The 27,266-nt window shown below is 43.6% G+C and overlaps 1 protein-coding gene across 4 annotated transcripts; it reads right to left on the reverse strand.

Annotated features, from left to right (window-relative positions):
- Window positions 1-538: 538 nt before the first annotated feature.
- Window positions 539-26,439, reverse strand: KLHL20 (kelch like family member 20). 4 transcript variants are annotated; one of them, XM_055724361.1, is made up of 14 exons: window positions 26,308-26,439; window positions 25,190-25,262; window positions 24,330-24,390; window positions 16,372-16,945; window positions 11,864-12,022; window positions 10,608-10,702; window positions 9,280-9,395; window positions 8,730-8,913; window positions 7,447-7,590; window positions 7,104-7,237; window positions 6,266-6,474; window positions 4,550-4,656; window positions 2,366-2,446; window positions 539-1,641 (listed from the first exon to the last, which is right to left on the reverse strand). In XM_055724361.1, the coding sequence occupies exons 3-14, from the start codon at window positions 24,350-24,352 to the stop codon at window positions 1,632-1,634; spliced, it is 1,836 nt and encodes a 611-aa protein (XP_055580336.1). In that variant the 5' UTR covers window positions 24,353-24,390; window positions 25,190-25,262; window positions 26,308-26,439; the 3' UTR covers window positions 539-1,631. The 4 variants fall into 4 exon arrangements, with proteins under 4 accessions (XP_055580336.1, XP_055580335.1, XP_055580337.1 ...); XM_055724360.1 differs by lacking the exon at window positions 25,190-25,262 and having other exon boundaries at window positions 26,308-26,427; XM_055724362.1 differs by lacking the exon at window positions 25,190-25,262 and having other exon boundaries at window positions 539-2,446; window positions 26,308-26,427.
- Window positions 26,440-27,266: the final 827 nt, after the last annotated feature.

Consider the following 27,266-nt stretch of genomic DNA (forward strand, 5'->3'; position numbering starts at 1 on the left):
TGACATAACTGGCACCTGCATTTGATTTGAAAACAGGTTTAGAAGCAAGCCATGGGTATAACAATCCTAATGTTCAGCTTGTTCCAACAAATTTGCATAAATAATCTCTAAATTCTGTATAGCCTCTTTTAACCTCTTTGCTGCCCTAAGATGACAGAATATTAGCATGTGGAACTCCAGTGCAGTATGTATATAAACTGCAGCTGTACTCAGCTTTCAAGAGCAATGCTTTCCAATGCCCATGGGTGTTGCTGGAACAAAAAGCTACTTTTTTTTTTTTACATGCTTATCTACAAATTGAGGTATGGCCCTCATTGATGACTGCAGCTAAGTGAACAGAACTGGATTTAACCAGGTAGTGCAGCTGCTTTCTTCCAGAAAAAGCTGGTGCTGAATGATGTGCTTCCAAGCAACTGAGGCTAAGACTAAACAGCAGAGTTTTACTTGGACTGGTAGCTGAAAAAAAACCCAGCATCTGTGTACACACAAGCCATAAAAAAGCATAGTCCACTGCTTTCACCCAAAGGAACAAACCAAGAACAGCATAGAAGAAATTTATTAAGATAGCACTATTTATACAAGTTACTCATGCTAGAAAAAAGCATAAATGATACATGTAAACATTTGTTTACAGAATACTTGTTTTCCTTGTAAAGGTGCAAATGATCTTCATATGTAAACACAAGAATACCGACCTTTAGGGGAAAAGGGGCTTTTAAAAAAGTTTTAATGACCCATTTATTACTGTAGTGTAATTTTTTACTATGTTCAAGCACATTAAAATCTGAGTTACATGAATCAAACTATGAAGTTAAAGAACTTAAGATGTCAGCACTGCCTTTTTAGTCTCAAGAATTCACAGTCCTCTTACTCTTTTAAAATCCAATTTAGTAAGGTCCAAAGTTACATCAGGTGCAAAAGGTCATTCTTTCATACTAGAGATAGAAATTACAGTACAAACATATCAGAACCTTTAAGTCTAGAGTTCCTCTTTCTTCTCCCCCCACCCCTGGGTGCCTCCACTGTCATTACAGTTACACACAGTGCCAGTAAATGGTCCCTCCCCTCCAAACTCTCATCAGCTCATACCTTTCCCTGCTCTGAAGAAACACAGGCAAAGTGCATAAAAATGACTAAAAGGGAGGGTACCATCTCATCATGGTCAGTGTTTTACAACAGGAATTCTAAAGACACAGTAAGAGGCAGGAGGGCTGCTAAGACGATGCTGGTCTAAGCTTTTTTTCTGCAGGAGCTGACTGCAGGTCTGCCATTCTGGCAAGAACCTGAGAAGTGAGTGTTGACCTAGGCTAGTCAGAATTCACAGATGATACCTGCATCCCAGCTTCAGACAAGAACCAACATCTAGCAGGCAACGCGAGTAAAATGTTTATTACAAGTAAGCAACAACTAGTTGTTTCTAGGTTCATATACAGGGGAGGGGAGAGACAAAAGAGGAACTTTTGTACCATACACTGTACAGTAAAAAGGCATCATTTGAAATCCTTTTCACTCTCACCCTTTTTGGGCACTTCACTGATTCAGTCGATAGATGAGAGTTCCAGTTCTACTTCTTGCCTCCAGCAAGACTGAAAAGATACTCAGGGCACCCATCCTCATAGCTCTCCTGTACTCTAAGAGACCCTAAAACATACCACAAGGGTTGGAACCACAATAGCTGGCAGGACATAGCCCTGCCCCAACCACCAACTCGCCAAAACTCAAAATCACACACGCACACATATATATATATAAAATACATATATATATATGCACACTATATAAAAAGTTGGAATTATCGCTGTGAGCGATACAAAGAAAATACATGATACAAATTAAATGAAAAAATAAATATACTCTGTGCACAGAAAAGCTTCTGTGCAAAGGTGGCACCTTGCAGGTCAAGTACTTTTTTGAAGCTCTCTGTAAATAAGGCAAAAGCAATGTTTTTGTATCACTTTCCTCTTTCACCCATCACACAGCTGCTCACACAGCAGGAGGGAAAGCAGGAAACCCTCCTCCTTGCCAGACTCTCAGTATAGCATGTACTATCTACATCAGCATTGTTTATGCTACAGTAACTTTTACAGTTTGGTTTATTAAAAAATGTAGACTATTTAGAAAAAATACGGACATAAGCAACCCTTCTACTTTTGTCCAGTGGTTCCCTGGAGTCTGACAACATGGTCTCCCATTGGGCACACTGACAGAAGTCATTTTTATAATTCCATAGAAAGAGTTACCGGCAAAGAGTTACATTGGATCTAGACCGTGCATACTAGAGCTGCAAAGAGGTCCAGTGTCAACAAGTCTCTTCAGTTTTTCTAGGAATGAGAACCAAGGGGTCTCCCTCCCTCTTGATGCTTACCATATATGAGATTCACAGTGTGTCATTTTGATAACACCTACTCCTCCTCCCAGCCGCCGATAGTTCATCCCGCCATACAACCTGCAAAGACAAGGTTTCAGTGGTCACACTGGTTTGGCTTCTTCTTCACGGAGCTACCATGGGAAAGACTGAACCAGCCCTTGTGAGCAGAGTTACACCTTTGTTAACCTCTGGTTAAAGCAGACCATGACAACTAAGAAGTCAGAAGCGTGTAAGATGACTGCTGCTCAAGGTGAACAGCTGTATTTGCTCATGCCTTTCTCTCTCAGAAGAGAAACTACTTCTCATTTTGACACTGCAGTTTTCTGTTACCTGAGTAAACACCTGCCTGGTAATATGCAAGATAGAAAGTAACTTTGTCCGGTTACAGTAAGGACAGTAACCCTGTCTGGCAATAAGCAAGATAGAGAGTAACTTTGTAGGCTGCAGCTGACCTTGGGCCATGTTTTGGGTAACACATGAGCAGGAATAGGTTTGCTAGTCAACTAATTTCTTTTATCTTTCTAATACCCTAAACGCAGCTGATCCAACCAAGATAAAACAACATCCCAAGCACCATCTGTTTCTCCAAAATATGTTACTGAAACGGTGCCTGCATTTCATATGGAAATCTGATCCCTGTAGACTCCAACATCCTACTTACTTCAGCTGCATATTCCCCTCTGTGCCACTGAAGTCTGCTGGCAGAAACAGGAGAAGCAAGTTCTTCAAACAACTCCTACCAATGCAAGTTATTAAACCCCAACTGCATCGGAAGCATTTCTCAGGCTACACAAATTAAAAAAAGTATCCTTCACAGAGCAAGAAGTTCAGCAAACAAAAGAAAGAGAAGGCCACAGATGTTGATGAGCTATATTGAATTCAGTGGGAGAAAAACTCCACAACATTAATACTTTGAATAACCTCCTAAACTTCCGTGAATGCTAGCCCAGGCAGTAACTCCTACGTCTAGACATCTTATTACTGTTACTATCATTGAGAGTAGCTGAAACCATTCAGCTAAGGAATATGAAATACGTATTATTCTCTACTTAACTGGTTTTCTCAGCAGTTCAAAAGGCACTGTCCATAGCTCAACAAGCAAGGGGAAACTCCTCTACTGCTCCTTGACAGCTTATCTCAGCAGGACAGGGTTAATCTGCTAGTACTACTAGACTGGAAGGAATAAGGACATTAATTTCTTTCTATTCCCCACCCCTGCCAGATGACTAAAGCAGTAGGAATACACACAGAAGCTTGAAATTTTATACTAATTACGTTTGGAACAAATACACAAGCAATTGCTTTCAGGTGTAGTTATTTTTCCTATTTCTTTTCTGCTCAGTACGTATTTTTGATCAGCAATTTCATATTATTTCTCTCTGTTTGTAAACCAGATTAAGTTCCTCTAATTGCTGTCTTGCAGATTTAAAGGGGAAGAACATCATATGCTTGAAGTGTTCTGCCTCAGCTCCTCCAAAAAGATTTGGAAATCAGAGCCTCAGCCTGAAAACAAAAATGAGTAGGCAGAATTCTACATCATTACTGTGAGCTCCTTCTGCTAAGGACAAGCTTAGTCCTATTGGGAAGCAGAAGACTCCAGCCCAAAATAAACAGAAGGGCCATATCTCACTCAATGTGGTTCATTTTTGTTATATTAAAAGCAGCACTTAAAAACAAACCGGGTTTTGGTATGACCCTCTGCTTGCCACCCAACAAGCCTGCTAAATAATTTATTTCCTCTGGGTCTCCATAACTGATCTATACACCATTTTCCTACTTGTTAAAGATGCAATGAAACTTTATCCTCTAAATGTCAGTTAAATCTGTCAGGATACGAGGATGGGGTAACTATGGAAAACTCACTCCCATTTTACTTAAAATGGAGTCAGTAGCTGGAATTCAACCAGAAATCTGCAAGAAAATGTTTCTCAACTGCCACAGTCACAGACACGGGAATGCCGCAGGTAAGTGGCATATTGGGACATTCATCAAAATGTGATTCTCTTTCATACACTTCCATGCAAGCCAACAAGCCACAACGTGAACATTATGCTGGCTACCACACCCCAGTTCTTCACCACGGTGTACATCCCATTTCTAATCTGGCTGGGACAGCTCCAGCTGGGTGGCAGCAGCTCCAGCTGAAGACTGCTATTTGATTGCTTCACAAACTTAAGTTACCTCCATGTGTTAGCATCTGGATCAAACACCTCAATAGTCTTCAAGTACGTCGTGCCATCAAAACCCCCCACTGCCATCAGCTGTCCATTCACCACAGCAAGGCCAACCTGCAAAACGACCATCACAGATAGCAGCTATTTAGCTGAGATGTTCTGAAAAGAAGGATTAACATGAAAACATTAATAAAAAGATTTAATAACCATGTTTGGTGAAAGGCAATCTGCAGAAGAGGTTTTTGGTTGGGGGAAAAGGACAAATAAAACAGCTTAAAAAATAACGAAACATATTTATCTCAAAATAGAGAATCTCCTAACAAAAAAAGCAGAAGGTTCCCCTTTATTACCAGCTATAAGAACTAGAATTATTTGAATGATAATAGATACATGAGAACCTAAGCCTTTATCAGCCAAAATTTAGCATATACTGGGCTGAAATTCTTCACCAAGTGCAATAAGCATGCACCAGAATATCTACGAGCCTACAGCCTGGAATGCTTGTTTGAACTAGGAGAACCATATGCAAGCCCCTGGCCTGCTCCTCTCGGGCTGAGGCTCGGACCATCTGTAAGCACCTTGGCCTCCAGCCTTTCTATTTTGTCTTTCTGCCGAAGCACAAAAATCACCGAAATCTCAAACAGTTCTGTCGTTTAGGAAGATCACTTCCAGTGAAAACACCTCACGATGTAACAGAGAAAAGACAACAGCAATGCAATGTAAAGTCATCTTTGTTTTGGCTCTGAGGAAGTTAGAAAGCTCAGGAGGGCTGCAGATACAGATGCATTTGTTTAGCAGTTTCTACAGAAAGCAAATAGAGAACCAGCTCATGAAAAGTCAATGCCTAATCAGTAACTGGAAAGGACCATGTTGGACCGCGTACTATATGCTTTGAGGGCAGCACTCAATATATATTCTCTGCCTCCAAAACTAGTAGTTACTCAAATTATGATTCATACTTGCCTCACCAGACACTGAAATACTACCATACAGACAGAATTCACTCTTTACTATATCCAATGATAAATATTCATAACATTTGCATCTGCCCAAACACGATGACTGCTTAAAACACTATGCTAATCTTTTGTTCACAAGTCTAGAGAAAGCACAAGATTAACAGTCGATGAGAACATGCTGTCACTCCCCATACTCACAGAATTCAGTGAAGAGAGGCAACATACAAAGTGAAAGCCCAGAAAAGCTGTTCCCACACACATCTGAAGGCAACGAAAAGACTATGCTGGAAGTTTGTATCTAAACACAAGCTTGCCCAGTTTCCTAGCTCTTTCTTCTGGGCAAGTATGTTCACCTCCTAATTCATCCAAAGAGACTCAGGTACTAATTTTAATAGCGTTCTCTAATAGCATCTCATACCAAGTACAGTTACGTCACCAAGTAAAGAACTAAAGAACTCCGGTGTTTCAGGCCTAAGTAGTTGACTCCATGTAAGGGACGAAAACTATTAAAAAAAGACCCTCAAATTGACTCCATTTTCCAGTCCTCGGGCATAACAAACAGCTGTCTATGGCATGACATGACCACCACTTCATTCCCCCAGTCTTGCTAAAGAGCTTTGACTTTTTGCAAACCTTTCCCCTCACCAAAGAGAGGTGAAGGTACAGAGAAAGCAAGAGAAAAACCTCACAAGATGACACTCTACCCTATGCTCTCACCACGTGGTTACATACAGTAACAGACAAGCAAACCAAGCAAAACTCACTCCACTCCGGCGCGATGTCATGGCCACAACAGGAGACCACTGGTTGGTTCGAGGGTTGTATCTCTCAGCACTACTGAGCTCTGTTGTATCATCTCTGCCTCCCACAGCATATATCATGTCTTGGTACACTGCACAGCCCAGGTGCTTCCTCCTTGTCCCCATGGGTGCAATTGTGTGCCAGCGGTTCTCCTGGGGATTGTAGCGTTCCACTGCAGAAGAAATGACACATCTTTGAACAACAGGGCTGGCTTGCAGTGGGGGTTAGCATTTTTGAACCTGCATCCAAAGCATTGCTCAGTCTGTAAAGATGCTGTAACTTCCACACACCAAAATACAATGAACCAGTTTGTTCTTTCACTCTAATGCTTTTCTTCTATAGAAAGCTTGCTGTTATCTTTCCTGTCTGCAGGCCCACACAGTCAGTCACATTTAGCATCCTCATTCAAGAGGGAGCTGGCAAAGCTACAAACTGACCTGCATTACCATCTTGCAGGACTTTTACCTTTGGCATCTTCCTTCCTACAGCAGAAAAGGGCTACTGCAGGGAAAAAAAAAGGATGTGCTTGCAACTGTTATGCAAATTATCAAAGTATTGTATTCAGGACACTCTGCCAAATGCAGCATCAAGAAAGAAAAAAAAAAAAAAAAAACACGACACACCACCACATAATAGGAGCTCACAAGCCCGCAGAGTGAATTACTCTGGCAAAAATCATATTTAAAGAAGGAAATCACCACAAACTGATCACTAATGTATTTCACAGCCATTGGCTGACACTAAGGGCAAATAAGGCCATGAGAAGTACTGACTGCAATTAAGGCACAGCAAAAGGCATACCCGTATTGAGAGGAGAAGTTCCATCAGAGCCTCCCACAGCATAGAGGAAGCCCCCTAGCACAGCTACTGCAACTCCCAGGCGCCTGGTGCTCATAGAAGCCACTCGAGTCCATTTGTTTTCTTTGGGATCATACCTGTCAAAAGAATAAACACCAAAGCTTAGTGAAGTGTAAGCATCTTCACAAAGGGGCAGGAAGACTGACCTTATTCTCTCGAAACAAAACTCCCTGTAAGATCTACGCAGAACTTACCTCCTCTCCAGCTCATCTGCATCAACTGCACCTTCTAAGAGACCCTCTTCTTGTGCCCCACTTTTTTTTTTCTTCCCCTACATTAAAATTACCTTTCCACAATGTTGAGACAAGAGACACCATCCTGGCCACCCACAGCATAAAGGTAGCCTCCAAGAACTGCTACTCCAACACTGGTCCTGCAGGTGCTGGTGGGGGCCACATCACTGCTCCACTGGTTTGTCTTTGGATCATACCTAGAAAAAACACACCAAACAGCACAAATTACTTGTCTAGGTATGCTTCGGACTCTCCCATGCTTGGGAACTACTAAAGCAGTGAAACTTGTCTATCTTGAGCTTAAACTGCAACACAGCCGTTTGTAAGTTGAATAAAACCCCTGAAGTGATTGAATGCATCCAATACACATTCCAGGCACGTTCAAACTGCAGCTTGAGATGATTCAAACTGAAGATGAAAGGTTCAGCTTCATAAGAAAGCAGGTTACCAGGGACTGGCTGACATGTGGTAACTTGCATTTACGCAAAAAGCAGCAGACAAGAGCTACCCTGCTCTATGTTCTCTGCAGTTCACACAAGAACTCAGTCAGCACTAGGACCTGCGCTTCCGAGATAAAAAAATGAAGAAACCAAATGGACTTGGGAATCCAGAGACAAGGAAATATGGTGCATAGCACAAAAGTGCAGGACACAGGAGATGTAAGGCTAGGGTCATGATCTGGGAAGCCAGGAGTATGCACGGAGAAGAAGGGAAGAAGGGGAGGCTCGAGGTGAAAGGAGGTATTTGAGTCACGCGGCTTTTAGGCATAGGGATTGCCATATGCAGCTCCCAGAAACAGGAAGCTTGGTAAAGCTTGTTTGACTTCAGTCTTTCACAGGTCTAGAACTGACCTATTTTCCTTCTTCTGTATAAATGCCAAGGTTCCCTAATTCTCTGGTTACCACTCCACAATAAAATTCCAGGATCTTTCCCTAAACATTTAAGAAATGCTTACTGTAACCTCACCTTCCTCAACAACGCTAAAACAAACCAGCAATTGTAAAGAAGGTTAACCAGGATCATCACTCCTCCCATCAATTACACCCAGACCCATCTCTTATATATGCCTCCCCTATATCAAAAGCTGTCTTGTCTCATTAAGCTGGGGACATGATGACACAAGCTGTTACGCATGAAGTCCTAGTTCAGCAGTAAACCAACACAATATTGAAGGGGTATGCAAGGAAGGAGGAGATGTAGGTAACGTGTAAAGGAAATTTCAGGGTTTCAGCAAAATAAGAACATAGCTGGCAAGATGGACTCATTTCTAAGAGGCTGCACCCAGGTTTAAACATTCAGAGTTAACATTTTGCATATTGGCCTTACGGAGACCTACCTTTCTACACTGTTAAGATAAGAAGAACCATCATGGCCTCCCACAGCATAGAGGAGATCATCCAGAACACTGACTCCAACACCACAGCGTCTTTTGCTCATGGATGCCACCATTCGCCACTCATTGGTTTGAGGGTCATAGCGCTCGACACTGGAAATTGCATCCCCGCTACACCAGCCCCCCACTGCAGGAACCAAACACAAGGAATAGCATCATGATAACGCACTGAGTTCACATACTGTACGTGCGCCTGGTACAAAGAACCCCTCCAGACTTTGTCAGCCTTAACCCAGTAGCCCCATCTCAGAGATACTCTTTCTGAGGGTTATAATCAGAAGACAGAATGTGATATTCAAGAGCATTAATGTAAGTTTGGAGTACTGTGGCATTCATAGCACCGAAGAAGTCATACAAGTTCACTCAAACCTCCTAATATTAATGTACAGGTGACTTCAGAAACATGTTGTGAAGACTGGCCTTATGGGAACGCTAACCACCAGAAAACCCAGACTTGAGTCTCCTGACCTACGCCAACAGGAACTATATGTACCTGCAAAGAGCACTTCTCCACAGCGGATGGGTTTGCGCGGTCTAGTTCTTGGTCCCTGCATCAGTGGCCGCTCTTGGGGCAACAGCAGATAGTTTTTAGCTTCATCCACTAGATCCCTGTGCAAGACAAGAAAATATTAATCCCCAAAGTTCACCTGATACCAGTCTCAGGAGAAGGTAGGAACCAACACTGATGGCAAGAGCAGCCAGCACAGCACTAGTCACGCACTTCAGGTATTCACAAATCACGTAAGTGCATGAATAGCTCTAGTTAAAACATACACTGTCACCTAAATACTCATCAGTTGTTTATAAGTCATTTACACAGTGACAGCAGCAGACCAATATCAGTATTTAGCCAAAGTTAATAATAGATACTGCTTGCTATAAAGTCTGACAAAAAAAGCCACTATGACAAGATTTGTCAGGCTTAGTGTGCAGAAAAGAAAAACCCAGTCTGCCTCAAGCTAGAACTTAATGATCAGTTGTTTTGTCTAGGAACAAAACGGGAGTTGAAAAGCACACAAATACATAATACACACACATGACCGATAGATGGAGATAGTACCCTTCTGATGAATATTTTCTCCATCAGCTCTGGCCAGCTCACACTGTCCATCCTCATGACTTGCCACCTGGACTAATCCTAATACTCCAAACCCTTGAATAAAAAAAAAAAAAAAAAAAAAAAAAAAAGAGTCCTCCTTCCCTCTACAAGTGTGGAATTCCTGCAGTATGAATGCTTATTCAGGAAGGGAACAGTTTAGTCTATCCCCTGAATTTTTTTACATTAAGCACAACAAGAAGAATTGCGTGCTTTCTAAATGATACAGAACTCCATAGAACAAGAAAGGTGAGACTCGTACTGTAAGAGGAGGAAATTAGTTTCCCTGCACTATCATTGTGGGAAACAGCAGGCTAATCCCAGAGTCCAATTCAGTTACTAAAATGCACACTTTTTACATACAAAAACTACTTTAAGTCCTAATGAGATCAGGAATGCCAAGCAAGTGGTAAGCTGTAATGAAAGGCCATGACCAGAGAAGCAAAAAGTAGTGAAATGGAAAACAATACACAAAGGTATTTTACCAACAGACAAACAGCGCTCTCAGTTTGCTATTTCACTGAAAACTTGAAAAAACAAAAGCATCTTGGGCACTACCGACTATTACGCAAACACAAAACACTTTCTTGCATCTCTTCTCCTCCCAGTTGCAGAAGAGGAAGTTGTGCGATACCACCCATTTACCACTAACAGATCAGCACAGTTTTAGAGAACAGATGCAAATACAATGAAATCCAATTCTGTAAATCAGCGAGGAGATTTACCGGCATTCCTCATCACTCTTAATAAGCGGATCAGAACCCACTGTACCCACAAGAAACTTGGGACTCAGCAGCGGTAGACGGACATGCTGCAGGACCTAAAACACAAAACAGAACGTACGCTGTCAACTACAATATACCCACACAGAGATGCAAGAGGTCAAACAGAAAAGAATAGTAGCTAACAAATTTGGATTAGAAGTTAATAATTCCTCTGACAAACATACACAGTCATTTACACATCCAAACCCTGGCATTTTAGTTGCATGCAGCTCATCTTGCAGCACCTTTGTCTTTTCAATATACCAACTTAAACACCCAGCAGCAAATCAGTCTTTGAAAAGGGACAATCCCTGGACCTTTTAACAGCTGAAACCAAGGTCACACGTGAAAACCTTTATAGAATTTCAGAAGTCAGTATATCTGCCTGAAAAACTTATTGAGTTAGAAGTTTTATCAACCCTTTAGCTCTCAAACACGAATGGTATTGTGCATTAAATGAACAGTAACAAACAACATGCCATTCACAACAGTTTAGAATTTAGAGGCGCAAGCAGGTATAGACAACAGGGCCTAAAAAGGCAAACAGTTACACAAGCATTAAGAGCTACCTTGAGAACAGCAGTTTTTTCTGGCATGGTTTGTTTATTTGAAACCATTTTCAAAAGCTTTCCACTAAATAAAGTTGCATTTAATGTCTATTGCCAAAGCAGAAACACTGAGGCAGACAGACTCTTTTGATCAGAAAGCCTGAGACTTCAGAGGCTTTCCAGCTGACAGCTTTGTCAGAATGGGTACTTCTCTGTGAAATGGCTTGGCTTAGATGAAGCATCATATTTCAACAAAACCATTCTGACAAGCTCGAGTATAAGATCATGAGGGCTGAGGCATAAATCAAACAGCAGAGCTTAAAGATAAAGTGCAAACAAAGACAAGCTTTTTCTTATCCACTATGTTTTTTATACGATACTCAAAGCAACGCAGGCAGGTTTGTCTAGAGAGGCTACTGGAGTGATCTAGTTTGGCAAGTCCTACCTGGAAACAATTCAACAAAGCCCCTGTTGAAGGCTCTAGACAGTGCACCTTCCAGCCTAGGGGAAGGGAAAGCACAAGCCACCTAACACAGGTGGAAGTCAGAGAGAATTAATGTGGCTTTGCATGCATTCAGAACTGTGACACTGCTGGGGCACCACTGTACCAGCCCTCTTTACTCTGCCCCTGGATAAAGCAATCTTGAATGTTACTGTGCTCAAGATTACCTGTGGCAGCTGGGGTCTTCTTTCCTGAATGCTGTATTTCACCCAGGCCATCACTGCATTGAACACTTGCTCTTCACTGCGAACATTTAGCTCATCACTGGATATAATGTCTATGAGCTGATTGGCGGGAAGCAGCATGAACTCTTCACTCTCCATTACCTGGTTAAATGGAAAGGGGAAAAAAAAAAAAAAAAAAGGAAAGTGAGAACAGTGGCCAAAGCACCAGAGCCATTCACCACTCCACCACAACTCTGAAGGGGATACAATCCACTTGAATTAGAGTCTAATGGACTAATCCAGTGAAGTGCCAAATACCCATCAGTTTCAACATCAATACGTGAAGGGTTTTGCTGCACAGAGCAGAATACAGTCCCTTAGCAACACAACAAATTACACTTTTAGATGGGGATGCAACTGAAAGGGAATTTTACACAAAGTTTTTTGGTAGGACACTTTTAAAGGGTTAAGCCACAGAACACACTGATCAGGTTCCAAAATTTAGGAAAAACAAAGCCCTTTAAAATCAGTCTCCTTGTTTGCTGTGTTTAATATATAAATTAGAAATAAAAATGTTGCATAGCTGATTATTCCGATACCGCTTTTCAGTCACGTATTTGAGAGGCTCTATTCAGAAGAAATCCAAAACAGAACACAAAAATAAGAGTCTCAGAAACAAGTTACCAGAGGCATTGTAGAGAACATGGAAAGTCTTCCCGAATGCTGATTTGTGGCAGAACAGAAAATACTTCAGGAGAAGAAGATGGACTAATTTGATCCTGCCTCTTTGATTTGCTCTAAATATGTACATAGAGTATGCCCAAGTCCAGATGCACTTAAGAGGGAATCAGAGCCTCCCAGGGCCCTAAGGACTGATCTCTTGTGAAATTCAAGCCACTGACAATGTGCAAACATGTTAATTCCTTCAGTACCCAAGAAAGGGACAGAGTTTCTCAGGAGGCTTCAGCTGCCATTGGAGGACTGCTCATGCAACACACCAGAGCACACATCAGTCCGTCTGCGACTGCCTTGAGAGGTTACAGCTCACAGACAACCATGTCTTCTGAAGAGATACCAGGTAGATGCGAAAGATGCAAGAGTCAAAATAAGAGAACTGCAGAAATCGTTTGATCAATAACTGCCAGCTTGGCTTCCCTACAAGCATTCCCAGCCTGTAGCCTGTAATCTCCAAGAGGTTCAGTGACAGAAAATAACTGAACACTGGTTTGTCCTTATCGTTTGCAACCACGTTAGAATTCCATGCCTTATTTCATGAGTTGCCGCATAAATTACAGTACATTCTTTAACACTATCATCTCAACAGCAGTCAGCTGTGCAGTCCTTTTAATTACCTACAGAAATCGCTTAAGAGCACTGAACGAATATAGAAAAATCGCCAAGTTACTGACAACAGGAAATATTGTTAAAAAAGAACACAACAGGCAATGAGATCAGATACCAGAATTTGTTCTTGGATCCTGTGGGCTCTTAGGGACAGCAAGAGCCACAACAAGGTTAGCCCACACGCTTCTTCAGCCATAAGATTAAGACCAGGGCTGGCCATTAAAGAACTTTATCAGCATTTTTCCACAGTCTCCCTCTCCTCTACATAGACTACCTTATGCCTAAACTTTACCCTGACAGTTTGCAAATGCAGCCTCAGACTCTGCAAACAGAGGCTCTGGAAATTTATGACTTAAAGATGACCATCCACACTCTCCCTTCCACCCCAGAAAACCCAGCTGCATCGATGGCCTCACAAAACTCAAATGTAATGGAAGCACTTCTGCAAACCAAGTTATTACTACTATGCAGCTTGTTAGTTTACATAGTAAAACAGTAATTATTTAAAATGCTTTGGCTTATTTTGGCTTAATCAGGACACTAATAATTACCTGACTAATATTAATGGTCTATTTGACTGACTTGCTTACTAAGCAAGAATTGGATGGGCTTCATTTCCTCTACAGCATTCATGTGCATTACTGCTTTTACAAACAGACAGAAGAAATGTCAGAGTATACAATATGGAGTGCAATTTTTGTCTGTTAACACAAAGCACATGTTGTTCATCCTTAAGTATATTTTCTCCTTTCACGGAGACGTCAGAGACCAAACAAAAAATGTGAAGGCTGTTCTTGCACAGCAGAGTTGTTAATAGAACCATTTCACATTGCATGCACAAGCTTCACTAGGGGTTTTAGGCAACAAATTAAATTGAGGGGAATGGAAAACTTGAAAAACATTTTACCAACAAGTTAATGATGTAATGCAGCAATACACATAAAAATTAATAGAACTAGAGGTTAGGACAGCAGAGGACATGAAGCAATTCAAACTGCATTCAAAGTAACTGCATGGGTTGGCCTGATGCCTAGTGCTTAATATTTTACATTGTCATTCAGGAAATTCCCATCTCACGTTTCTTTTTGCCAGCTTGGAGGAACGATGACCACACAGCCTCTGCAGAAGGCGGCACATTTTTTAATCAGTTCTCAGCCTCCACAGCGGAGGATGATAAAGTAGCCAAGCCACTGGCTTCCATCAGGGATTACCAATGCACTCCCCAGATGGAAAATAATGACAGAACAGAATACAATCCCAGCAAGCAGCACCACTAAGATTGTCTGCAGAGAAACAGTGGAAGCAAAAGAAGTGGTCGTTAAGGATGAAGAGCTGCAAAACTCCTAGGGCACTAAAGACATCAAAACCTACCCAAACCAAAGAAATAGTGTTCTAATCTAAGCAATTGTTTTCCAGAGGCCATGATTCAGTTAAGTCAGTTCCAATTTGTATCATCTTTGAGGATAAGTGTGTTTTCGAGTCCAAAACTTTTGTCTTTATGTGCTTTAAACAGGGATAAGGAAGACAAAAAGCTATCTTCAAGGGACTCCAAAAGAAAAGCACTTCATAGCAAGCAGCTTTTAACAGCCAGCTGCATGTATTAATGCCAAAATATTTTAAAACAAAATTGTTATGCTATTAAGAAGTTATTTAGAAGCTTGTAAGCATGCCCTACTCATGTAATAACAAGAGCACAAGTTCTAACCATTAAAACGACCAAGCACTGAAAATAAACGACCATCTGGTTACCATCCTGCTCCCCAAAAAAATGCAGAAGAGAAGAAATGCAGAGCAAGCACAGAACACATGAAACGGCCAGCTAAAATGTTGGGCTTTGGGAAATCACCAAGTTCTACAAAAAACAAGCTCTCGTCTTAAACAGCAAATTCTATTTTCTGGTCTTTATGGTTAGGAAAGATGTATTTAATTGCAACTTTTAGAGTAAACTAATGTCATGTGTCTACAGTTAGATACCAAGTGCTGTCTTCAATGTGTCCAACAGCCAAGTTCAATTGTGTTTGCTTCTGCTCATATTTTTCTTAAGTACTACCTGGCTGAAATAAATACAATTCCAATCTGTGTCCTGCAGGGGAAAAAAAAGTTGGCAAGCTGCAATCAATCACAGCACCTAAATACTGCACTTACTTCCCTGGGAAAGCTAAATTAGCATCAGGAGTCAATACTGCAGTTACTCCTTTTGGAAAGGATCTACCAGTGAAGAAGGTAGAAAGAGGAGATTTCTCTGTAGCAGGCCACCTGTTCCAGGGATGGAAAAGTGCAGTTTCTGGAAGAGGCAAGCGACAAATCTCTCTGGCAGAGGAACAGACCTTCATGCAGAGGGCACTCCTAGAGAGTAGCTGCTTCCAAAACATACGCAAATTCTTGCCCTTCCAACCAGGGCTCAGGAAAGACACCACTTAAAACGGTCTGGCTCCTTTCTGCATCTGGGTATAGTAGTTAAGGCCCACTCTTCTCAGACTATTGCTCACAGAATCCTTATTTATTATGCTGATCCCTCCTTGAACCAGTTGCTGGCATTTTTTTCCCCCAAAAAATCATCTAGGGAGAATTAACAAAGGAAGAAAGACTAATTTATAAAGGTCAGCTACAAAATTACACATTTGAATGGCTTTCAAACAACTTCTGCTGAGTAACAGATGCAAAACCCTAGCCCTGCTACAGCAAGGGAGTTGAAGACTCCCCTGAGACAAATGTATGCTCCCCACACGCCCGTTTTTCCCATCCCTAAACTCAACATCAATTTTTTTGGTTCTATTGATGTATTATCCTTACTTTTAACACCTGCCTTCCCTCTGATCATGCAGAACATTTGTGAAAGGGGAGTGGAACATCATACCATTGTGCAGCCACATCAGATTCAATGCCAAACTCCAGCTACACCCGAGACCTTGCCTTCCACATAGCACTTGCCACACAACTTCAAGAGAAGAAATGCCATAGATTACATACAAACCACCAGTACAACAGAGTCCTACACGTATCTCTTCTCTCTTTCTTCCCCACCTAATGGCTAACACCCATGTCTATCAGGGCACACAGCAGCTGTAAAGGCAGGATTTGGAAAGAAGCACAAAACGGGAGCTGCTCGAGGCTCTTACAGGACACATTCACGCATTTTACACCATGACTCCAGCACACCAACTTACCTCCTGGAAGTTATGCTGTGTGAACTTGTCAGCAATCCTCAGCAGTTCACGGCACGAGTGAGTGTCAGCAAAAGCTCGGATGCCCAGGCAATTGGAAGGGTCCAACTGTCTCTTAAGGAACTCACAGCAGGCCTCCTGGATCTCAGCCAGCTGGAGAAGGCAAGCAGCTGGCAACAAGGTCTGCACATTTCCCTCTTCTACAGTAATCTGAGAAGTGTATGCAAAGTCAATCAGCAGTTCCATGGCCCTTTCATCGATGTCTCTGATCACTACTTCTGTCTGTCGAGACTCTGCCAGCTCCCCGGTGAACATGGCTCGGAAGTAAGGGCTGCAGGCTGACAGAATCACCCTGTGGGCGTAGATCTTCTTCGCACCGACTACTAGCACCACATCACACAACTCCCGGTGCTTCCGGAGAAGATTGATGACTTCCAAAGTTTGTCGAGGGTGCTTGTCGGAGATGTAGGGCATGCGAGCAGGCTGCGGCACCCCTTCTGGCAGTTTGTTAGGATCTCCGAGTGTGCAACGGCTGGTCACATCCATTCCGGTCTCTCCTGGTCGACTACTGGTACACCTGCAGTGGAGGAAGTAGTAAGACAGGACCATCATCGACTAATCTACCAGGAACTGTCAGCCAAAGCTCTACAGCTCGCACCGATCAGGAGCACAAAACCAGCAGTGCCTGTAGCTCCGCACTGGAACGTGGAAATAAGCACATGATCACGTGAAAGAGGAATCTGTCTCTAACCAAAGCTTACCTAGAAGTAAACAAATGCCAATTTGCAACAGACTTATATTTAAAGCTATTTTTATATGCTTTCTATGACACACTGCTGTAATATCCAATTTCACATACATATTTATTAACCGAACCTCATAATAACCTTGTGTGGTGAGATTATCCCCATTTCACAGAGAGTGACTCAAGGCAGAGAAGATTAGACAAGCTGCCCACTGTCACTTGAGTTTTCTTTGACAGAGCTAGAGATGGATTTCCACTGCAAAGAATTCCAGCTGTATGATTTAACCAGGCTTCTCTGTTCTTCTACCTACATTTTTGATAGGGTCACTCATCACTGCGCTATCTGAATACACTAAACTGTCACACAGACTACAGTAACTTCAAATGGCCTGCAGCCTACTATGAGTATCTAGAAAATCCATTTAATCATCACCTCTTCAGTTATTTTTGAATTATAGAAGCTTCTGACTCAACCCACCTTCCCTGACATGTTCCAAAAGGTTAATCTTTCCCAAGAATGGCAGACTAAGAACTGCAGAAGGGAATCAGGATTATCAGACCAACCAGGAAAAAGTCAAAATAATCTAAATATCCACACGTATCAGTCTACCAAAACAGGACGAAAATAAAGTCAAGATGGTAACTTTAGAGATGAGGAATAACTTAAGAATATATAAACTCAAGTTTCTGGCACAGAGTAGGAAAAACATACTGTCCTCCCAGCTCCACACACAATGTTCTAGCTATCTGATGTCCTCCTTTACAAAAGTTTGGGTACCTTTCCTTTATCCCTCGCAGCCCTGAGCAGATGTCAGCTCTGCCACAGCTTAAGTGCAATCACCATCTGCACGGCAACATGACAACGCTGACAGATCACACTTTGCACCATGTATGCTACCAACTCAAGAGAAGGGGAATGCAGTATTGCCCTGAGCCCTTTTGCAGTTCTGCAGAGATGAACCAAGATGACACATCTCATATCTCACTTTGCAGAGATGTCTGCCTACACCCCAGGATTCACTACCTCATTGTGACTGAAATCAGTGCTAAACAAGAATTAAACCCATCTCTATTTTCAGCAATCAGACTAACTAAGCAGATCAGTGCACATGTAACAGATGTCATTTTGCATGTTCCAAGCATATGTGAATTTCTGCCACGTACCATAGCCAAATTATTAAAAAAGATGCATCAGCACCAGTGACATATCAATTACTATGAAAATAAAGACAATAAAAGAAACTACTGCCTCTTCCCACTTCAAAGGAAAACTATCACTTACAGCAACTAAAGCATACTGAGCAAAACACCAGAATACCGATGGTTATGAATTACCCAGCGAGTACACTGGCTGTTGGAGATACACTGAAAGACCTGATACATGCTGTCCATTACCAGCTTCTCTGGTACACTGGCATTTGTGAGCTGTCACTACCTCACCTTGTTCACATTAAGAGTTAAAAAGAAATTTAGCTTCACTTTGATACTGCTCAAAGTATTTTGTAACATGCTTGAACGAGAGAATTAAAAAAACAACTCACATCTTTTCCCTGTGGTTAGAAAGTGCATTTGACATAATAATGAGGGGAAACCAGTCTCTTTGCAGCAGTTCAAATTATTCACTTGCATCTTAACCTGTTTTCCCATTCCCCCCACACCCTCTCCTTGATCATAATATTCAGATGTTTCAGACCATTACCTCTTCCTCATATCTTAGACAGATCCAGCTGGGTCTCCCCCCTGGTTTTGCTACTGGCTCCTGTTCAGCCTCTGCACCTTAAATGCCTTGGTTATTTATTGCTAGTCCATCTTTTTTGCATCCATCACCATACTCCTTTTCTGACAAATCCTTCTGCTGTTATGTTGCCTCTCACTCTCCTCCACCCACTCTTGTTCCTTCCAACCCAAATTCACCTTGTGGGGTTTGACAACCACTTGCAAAGCTCTGCCAAGCTCCTCACCAACAATGCAGCTTAGTTCTTGCAGCAGCATATGCAAACTAAGTTTAATGGTACCCCTACACAAACCCCAAGAAACCTTAGTTAAAGATTAATTTACTTAATTGGCTTACTTTCATAGTCCTTAGCAGCTAAGGCCAAAGGGTAACTTAATCCCTCCACCAAGAGATGGAGAAAGGTGGTGACAAAAATCCCCCTGTAGAGTCTAGCTCTTGCTAAGCAAGCCAAATGGATTTTATTATGCATTAGGGGTTTCAAGCTATGTCAAACTAACCCCTGCGAGGGGGGGGAGCGCCCTATTAAGACACATGCTACTGTAATAATTTTGGACAGTTTGTCTTGACCAGGCTGTCAGTCAAAGCATCGAAGCACAGAACAGGCATTCTTCATATAAAACCCCATTTCACATAACTACAGATAACAGACGGCTTATGTCCAGGACAGGTCCTCTTTTTGGAAAGCAGAACCCTGCTGCTACACCTTTAAGGCTTTCCTCAAAGCAACCCCCATGAACAACAGCCCTAAAGCAGATCTCAAAGAGCTTTTTAGACTGGCAGAGATGCCAAGTACAAAAAGGTTAAGACTGAGGCTATGCTGCCACAAGAAATACAGTGTATCTTCTCGATGCCACCACCAAGACTCTTTGCTGACACAGAGCAATGGGGTGGACCATCTTACGCCACACGATCAGTTGGCCAGACTCAGGCAGTAGCCCTCATCTTTCCTAGCCAGGACAGACAGGATTTTCCTACTCAAATGAGGCTGCTGAATATGTCCTTAAATTAACCAACTAAAAAGGAGTCTGATTAGTAAGAACTGAGGCATTCCTGCATTGTTCCCATCAGCATTCATCTGCGTGCCTGCATTGTATCAAACATCCTTCCTCCAGGATATAAAGTGCTGGTTAATGATTAAAGAAAATTGAATGAATGGAAAAAAGAGCAATAATCAAATTAGCACTCCTGATTCATCCATAACTTACCTCTGGGTGATGCAGAAGCTAGTGATCAATGGGCCTGGGAATCTCCATACCAGATCAAACCAGATGCGTGATGTTAAGCACTGTGGGTTGCTGCTATACACAGGCACAGGAGTGTGAATTAAAAGGACACCATCTGATGGCATGTGTCTCCACGAGGATAATAATTTAACTGCATTATGTGTGCATTATGCATATATATGCATAGAGAATGAAATGATGAGTCAGTAGCTTAGAGGTGTGAAAGACAGAAGGCAGCACTTGATTCTCACATGGCAGGCTAGCTGCCTCCCCCACCCACCCACAAGCACAAAACTAAGAGCTGCTCCTGAATACTCAGGGTGATTAAGAAGGGCTGAGGATCAGAGAGGAAATGTGTATGCAAGGATAAAAGATTCACACCCAGCTATGCAGATATTCTGGGATTAGCTTCCATCAAAATGCAGGGCTGGGGAAATCAGCAAATACAATGGGATTAAGAAAGGGCTGACAAAGGATCGGTTTTTGTAGCACGCAGCTGAAAAGTACAAATGGGAACACAGGCAGTCTGCAACACTAAGCTAAATAAATAGGCCGCTCTGCCTCCATTTTATTCAGCTATGCCATTTCCCAAAACTTTATTCATTAACACAGGCACCCGAGACATCCATCCTTAGAGCTTATAGCAGCTTCTTCCAAAGTTCAAGAACACATGTAATAAGACATATCTAAGAAAAATTCTCTCCAATACTGTCATAGAGCTACTTAACTATCAAGTCAGTGGTCTGCATTTTTTTTTGTTTAAAATAATGTATGTTTTAGCATAAGATTACCAGCAAGCCTTAACGCGGCTCAGCAAAAAACAACAGACTGCCCTAAGGCCTGTGAAACAGAACAAGTCTCAAGACTGAAAACATTGACTGAAATCCAAAATCATACACTGCTGTAGTAGCAACAGACTTCAGTAGCAAATGAAAATATCAATACAAACCAGTAGTGATTTCTGTCAATGCCTCGCTTTGAATTTAACACATACTTTCTTTGTGTATTTCCTATACTCGCTATAGAACAGCTAGAACAAAGATCTTTGATTTGACCCAGCCAAAGGCAGCATCTTTGGCAACAGAAGTGACACCACCACCGCCATCAGCTAAGTAAACTGAAATGCTTTATTGTGGCAATCAATACTCCAGAAATTAGTTAGCTAAACATCCAATTATTAGTAAAAATACCACAGATTCCTTTTGTTACCTAGCCAGCAAGTCTCAGGTATATGTTCTCAATGAGGTTGAATTATGCAACCAAGCAGATAAATTTGACTGCAATACTATTTTACATTAATCAAAAGGAGAACAGCAAGGACCTGGTGTCTATGTCCCTATTTACATTTAGTTTAATATTCACTGACCGAGCCCAGAAGAGTTTCACCAAGAATGAGGATGTCCATACTCTGAAAGATGAGGTCGTTATTGGTGCCTCCCAAAACCTTCCTAAGCCTTTTGCAGTTTGTCTTGGGTAAGAGCTACAGCCAACGAATTAGTTAACTTCCCGAGTGCACACGAGGTCCCCAGGTGCACTGTCCGGATGGAAGCCTCTCCCCCTCAGCAGGGGCTAGCTGCTTGTGCTCGAGCCAGCCCTTACACAGCACTGCCGTAACCTGGGATCGGGCTGCCAGGAAGAGCTGAGAGAGCCCCCCCCACTTTGCCTGGGAGCTGCTCAAGCCCTCGTGCCCAGTCTGAGAAACGGTGAAGGTACATCCGCACTTGACCATGTACCCTGCTGACACTGACCCGCTGACCTGGCTTCCTGGCTTGACCTCAGCCACTCCTCATCACTACAGATCTGCCTGACGAGTACTGAACTCCTGACTGACCCTGGTCATCAGATCTGCTCTGTCCTCCTTGCTCAGGTACTGTGGGACTATGCCCTTCACTGGAAAGATCCCCTCTGCCTTGCTCGTACCTTCAGCAAAACAACGTTCTTTTGCTGCTCTCTGACAGTGGGAAAGAATACCCTGCCCCAGCTATCACTTCATTTCTCATGCAAGACAAATCCTGTTTGAACATCACTGCATTTTCTCTATTATAATCTTGACAGGAATAGCTGCAATTCCTTTTCTGTTCAAATTGTACTTCCCATCCTCTGAATGCTGTACACATTCGATATCAACTCGCCATGTTTACTAATACAGTAGTGACCAAGTCTCACACCTCTCTTCTTGCAATATCCAACAGGACTCTCGCGTGTGATGTTAAATGGCTGCAGAGCCCTGAATAAAAGGATAGAAGGAAGTGCTCTGCTCTGCCATCTGCTTAGCTGGACTTCACAGGAAGATCTGTGAGCCTGAAATCCAATCAGGAACCTTTCATCCTTTACTGCTGAGACACACAGTAGAATAAAACCCAGAAATTTTAACAATCCACACAGAGACCCTTAAAACATGCAAGCATATTCAAGAACTGAAGCCCACAGCTCATGACAGAGCTGTGCTTGTCAGGCTAGACTGCAGCAATATAATACGTCCAGGCACAGAGATCAGCTGAAAGGTTAGTCCAAAAGTAAAGTCATGTAAGTACGTCAAATGCGTTATCCATGCTCTACCTTGGCTTGCCAGAGAGGGAGGGAAGACAAAAGGTACTGAAAGGTCTGGTCTGCATCCATTACCCAAATAAAATTAAAAAAACAAACAAAAAAAACAAAAAACCCAAAAAAACCTCACCCTCAAGTGCCAGGATCAGCACCACAATAGAAAACCTCTACTTCTTTAGCCCCGTGCTGTTGCCCACCACTAAAACTGCCCAGTCTCAGTGGCAAGGCAGAACTTGCGACAGCAAGGTCCAAGACCACAAACCCAGAAAAGACATACGAGCTTCAACACTTTAATTCTCTGACTCAATGGGACATGCAGAGAACAGCAGACACAAAAATAAATTTAGAACCTCAATTTTTCCATTAGGAACATGAAAAAGTAGAGAGAAAACAAGGACACAAGCCATGCTAGTTACCAATTTTATGTAATTCTAGAAAAACATTTTGATAAATGGAATACAACATAAGAACCTGAAAAGCTGCGGTTTGACATTGGTTAAATCTTAACCAGTCTCCATTGTAGAAGACTAAGATGGAAGACTGCTCGTCTGCTAATTAATCCTTCTTGGAGGAAAAGGAACTCACCCTAAGTGTCACATACAGCCCCCCATTGTCTAAACCACATTTTTTATCTTTGCAAAAATATTGAACATAGCCTCAGTGATGCCCATATCACGTCCCAGGGTTTACTCATCAGCTCTTTTCTTGTTGCGCTTCAGGGGTTCATTTAATTAAACAACATAGCGTCACTCTTCAAGGGTTTAAACAACTATTTATTTCTTACTTCCTTACACAGAACCCAGGCTAATGGTTTCTGCAAATGCTGTAGCTAAAAACACTCTACATATTCACCTATGATTAAAATTCCTCACCTTCCTACATGACTGTTTACAGAATTATCGGTAATAAAGTTTCCCTACTTTCAACATCCTAAAGAGTGTAGACAGACTAAGCAATTTGCATGAGTTCTCTTTACTTCAGTTTAAGAGGTGCAGAACTTCAGGAAACTTTGCTTCCACACAGCCTGTATCACATACAGGAATATATCTCCTGTTAGGTTTTACCACAGGATTGCCATTGGATAGTGAAAAGCAATTAGCAGACAATCCTGTTTGCCAACCTGTCATCCTGCTGATTTACTGTGACATTTTTTTCTCTATATAACAGATAATGTTTCTGACACGACCACAGCAAGAACTCCCCTGAATTAGAACTTCAGCTGCATCTTCAGCTCATTAGAACTGAGGCAGCTGGCAGCTGTAATTGGAAAAGGAAATCTCCTTTTCACCCAAGACCTCACCCCACCAACGGGACTAAACTCCTTTAGTTAAGGGAAAAATAAAGCCCTTAGAAATCAAGTTTAAATGTATTCCCAAGCAGTTTATTTCACACTATTTGAAGACCTAAGTAATTAAATACTGAATTTTAAATATGATAGTAAATGGGGGAAGTAGGGAGTGGGGATGCAGAATTAGGAAGCATACAGAAGACAAGTTTTCATAACAGCATATTCATTTAAAGACACCTGATCTTGTAAATATTGAAAACTAAGTATGTTTAAGTAAGGACTAAAGATGAATACTTTATATTCTAATTCTCCTAGTCAAGCCTTTAAAAGCAAACAACATTTTATGGTCTAGGCACTTATAAAACCAACTCACATGATTTATCGTATTTGGATAACAGAAGGACAATCGTTTTCACATCTTACCTGCGCATTGGCTTTCCGTCCATGCACCGTGAAGAGAAATCTTCACCCTATGCTTCAAGACCTGATTGAAAAGAAAAAAGGAAAAAAAAAAAAAAAAAAAAAGATGAAATTTGGAAGCAAGAGAACCTTCTTTCCTCTCTTTGGTCTAGCTCTAGGACAACAAAACTGACCACATCCATTCATTAATATGCCTTCAAGCTCTTATCCAGCTATAAAACTAACAGCCTACATTAATGATGTCTGAATTGCAGAGAATAAAGCAGAAGAAAATATAATCAACATTAAAAGTAATTTCACCACAGCTGCATAATGATTCTTTAGGCAAATGAAACACATACAATAAAGTCAGTAAACTGTCTGCCTCTCTGAAACCTTAAAATTATTGTACCAAAGGAAAATAATACCTCAAATATCAGTGTGCTCACTCTCACTCCTTGCTCCGAGGCAGGATATCTCTCTCATACATCTACCAGAGATTTAAGGCAGGCTGGCATCTAATGAACAGCACAGCACTGCTCAACAGCCACACTGCAGGGCCAGAATTTGATACAAGATAAAAATTGTGCCTGGAAGTTGAAGACAACTATGTACCCCAGAGGTAAGCGTGATGCTAATAATGGTACTACATCTGCAGAGATTAATGATGCTGCCTGATGCTCACTACACTTCCATTCCAAACATCTGTCTTCTGAGAGGAGTAACAGTTGCAAACTGCACAGGCCTTCCACATTCAACCACTAACTTCTAACTCCAGTGCAGATTTACCCTTGTTATAAGGGCATCACTCATCCCAATTTCATTTTTAATAACTATTCAATTAGGAATAAAATTAATTCAATCATTAAAGCAATACACCTAACTTTTTGTCATGGATGAAAAGAACAGAAGGGAGAAGGGTGTTCTGCTTCCGTATTGATAGTCACAGCCTTTTTCCTATTCAGAAATGGAGTGAGAAATGCAAAAGCAATGAAACTCTAGGAAAAGCAATGACAGAATGAGACTGAGTTAACTCTTAAAATAAACCGAAGTAGCATTTAACACAGGAAATCTTAAATTTAGCACGAATAAAATCATTTTTGGAAGACCAAGATTGTCAGATTGGAGCCCTGCGCCCAGAAATAACAAAATATTTTTGGCGTAACAAATTAAACCACAAGACGGCTCTAGCTTTACGTGGCTACGCCAAGCAGCACCTTATTTTCTACGCAGCACTCTCCAGCTGCACCATCAAAGGCACACAGACGGAGCAGCCCGCCAGGTAAGGAGGAATAAGCTCAGGCTCGCTGCCTGCCACAGCTGCAGATCACTCGGGTTCCGATTTTCCTGCAAACGAAGCCAATTCCTGGCGGCCCGGGCACCGCGCACCGACGCGGAGCCGCTCTGGGGCTGCCCGGCCCCCGCCCGCCCCACCGGCGGCTCCAGCGGGCACGAACACGCCGAACCCCCCCCGAGCCCCGGCCCGTGCCGGGAAGAGGGGACCACGCTATTATCGGAGCCCCGGTTACATCAGGTTTAATCCCCTTAAAACCCACGTGAAAAGTCGGGGACGGGGCGGGGAAACCAAAACCACTTTGCGCCCGGATCCTCCACGTAGAGCCCTCGGCGGGCAGCAAGTGGCGGAGAGCGGGGCTGTCCCAGCAACACGGCCCCGGCCGCCCCGCAGGGACAAGCGGCCGCTCCGCAGCTCCCGCGGCCCCCCCGCGCCCCCTCCCTCTCTCCGCACAGCCCGCAGCGGGCAGGGCCGCGGGCCCCCGGCCGGCCGGAGGGGAGCCCAGCCGGGCTTAGGCGCCGGGACCGCCCCCCAGGCCGCCGCCCCGGCCCCGCAGGCGCCAGGCCGCGCTACCCGCCGCCGCACACGCGGCCGCCGGCCCTGCCCCACCAACGCCGCCGTCCCGCGGGTGTGCAGCGCGCCCCGGCCCGCACCGCCGGGGGACACGGGCACCCCCGAGGCGCGGAGAACCCCGCCGCGCTCACTCACGCCGGGCGCGGGGTCCACCGCCGAGCCGCGGTTCCGGAGCCAAGCTGAGATGAGCCGAGCCCACCCCGCCGGGCCCTCCTCAGCCGCAGGAAGCGCCCCGGCCCCGCCAGCCGCCAACCGCGCCGGGCCCGCCCCTTCCGCCCCCGCCCCCGCGGCACCGGCCGCCCCACCGGCACCGGCGGGGCCTGCGTGGCCCGCCCCACCACGGCCCCGGCCCCCTCAGCTGGGCGGGACGGGCGGCCGGAGAACGGGGCCCCGTCAGGCGGCGGTGGCGGCAGCGTGGCCGAGCGCTCCCAGGCTATGAGCAGCATCCCGACCCCGGCCGGGGAGCACAGCCACTGCGTGCCCGGGGCCCGAGGGGGCTGCAGCATCGGCCGCGGGGGGCGAGGCTGAAGGAGCTCAGGGCTGACCCTGCGCAGCTCTCACCCCGCAGAGGCCTGCTGTTTTCTCCCTGGCACAACAGCCCTGCAGCTGGGCAGGCGGTTCTGCTCCAAACCCTCTTGGGGACCCTGCTGGGGGCTAAGTGGCAGCCCACGTTAGGAGGAGAGCCGAAAAGTCACACGCTTTGACAAAAATCTTAACTCTACCTGAGCAAGGGGCTGGACAAACTGACTGCCAGAGGTGCCTTCCAACCTCCGCCGTTCCGTGAATTTTCAAGTATTTTCAGCACTGAGAAAGCCAAAGGCTTCCCTGCTGTCCGTCTCCTTAGCCACAAGCGTGACACTTGCACGCCCACACGGGGCTCCTGGAAGGCCTTGGTCTCTGGTGCTGGTGGGCCACTGTGCTCCAGGTTCAGCTGGCAGCTGAGCTGGTGCCAGCTTCATCCCTTCTCCTGCGTCCCCGAGCTTGGCTATGACATGTGTCCCTGTCCCTCCTCATGGGGACTTCCAGCACAGCTGCCCGCAAAGGTGCCTCTGCCCCTTCCCCCAGGGCGTTGACGGATAAGTTCAACGGGACAG

This window comes from Falco cherrug, chromosome 12 (genome assembly GCF_023634085.1).
Source record: "Falco cherrug isolate bFalChe1 chromosome 12, bFalChe1.pri, whole genome shotgun sequence".
NCBI classification, from domain to species: Eukaryota; Metazoa; Chordata; class Aves; order Falconiformes; family Falconidae; genus Falco; species Falco cherrug.

Bases quoted from the DNA above. Each gene is read 5' to 3' on its own strand.
- KLHL20 (XM_014277316.3), bottom strand. From the start codon at position 16,980: ATGATGGTCCTGTCTTACTACTTCCTCCACTGCAGGTGTACCAGTAGT. The intron at 9,396-10,607 runs GTAAATCTCCTC...TGTCTTGCACAG, and splicing joins AAGAGTGATGAGGAATGCCG to GGATCTAGTGGATGAAGCTA. The intron at 2,447-4,549 runs GTAACTTAAGTT...TTGTCTTTGCAG, and splicing joins CCAGATGCTAACACATGGAG to GTTGTATGGCGGGATGAACT.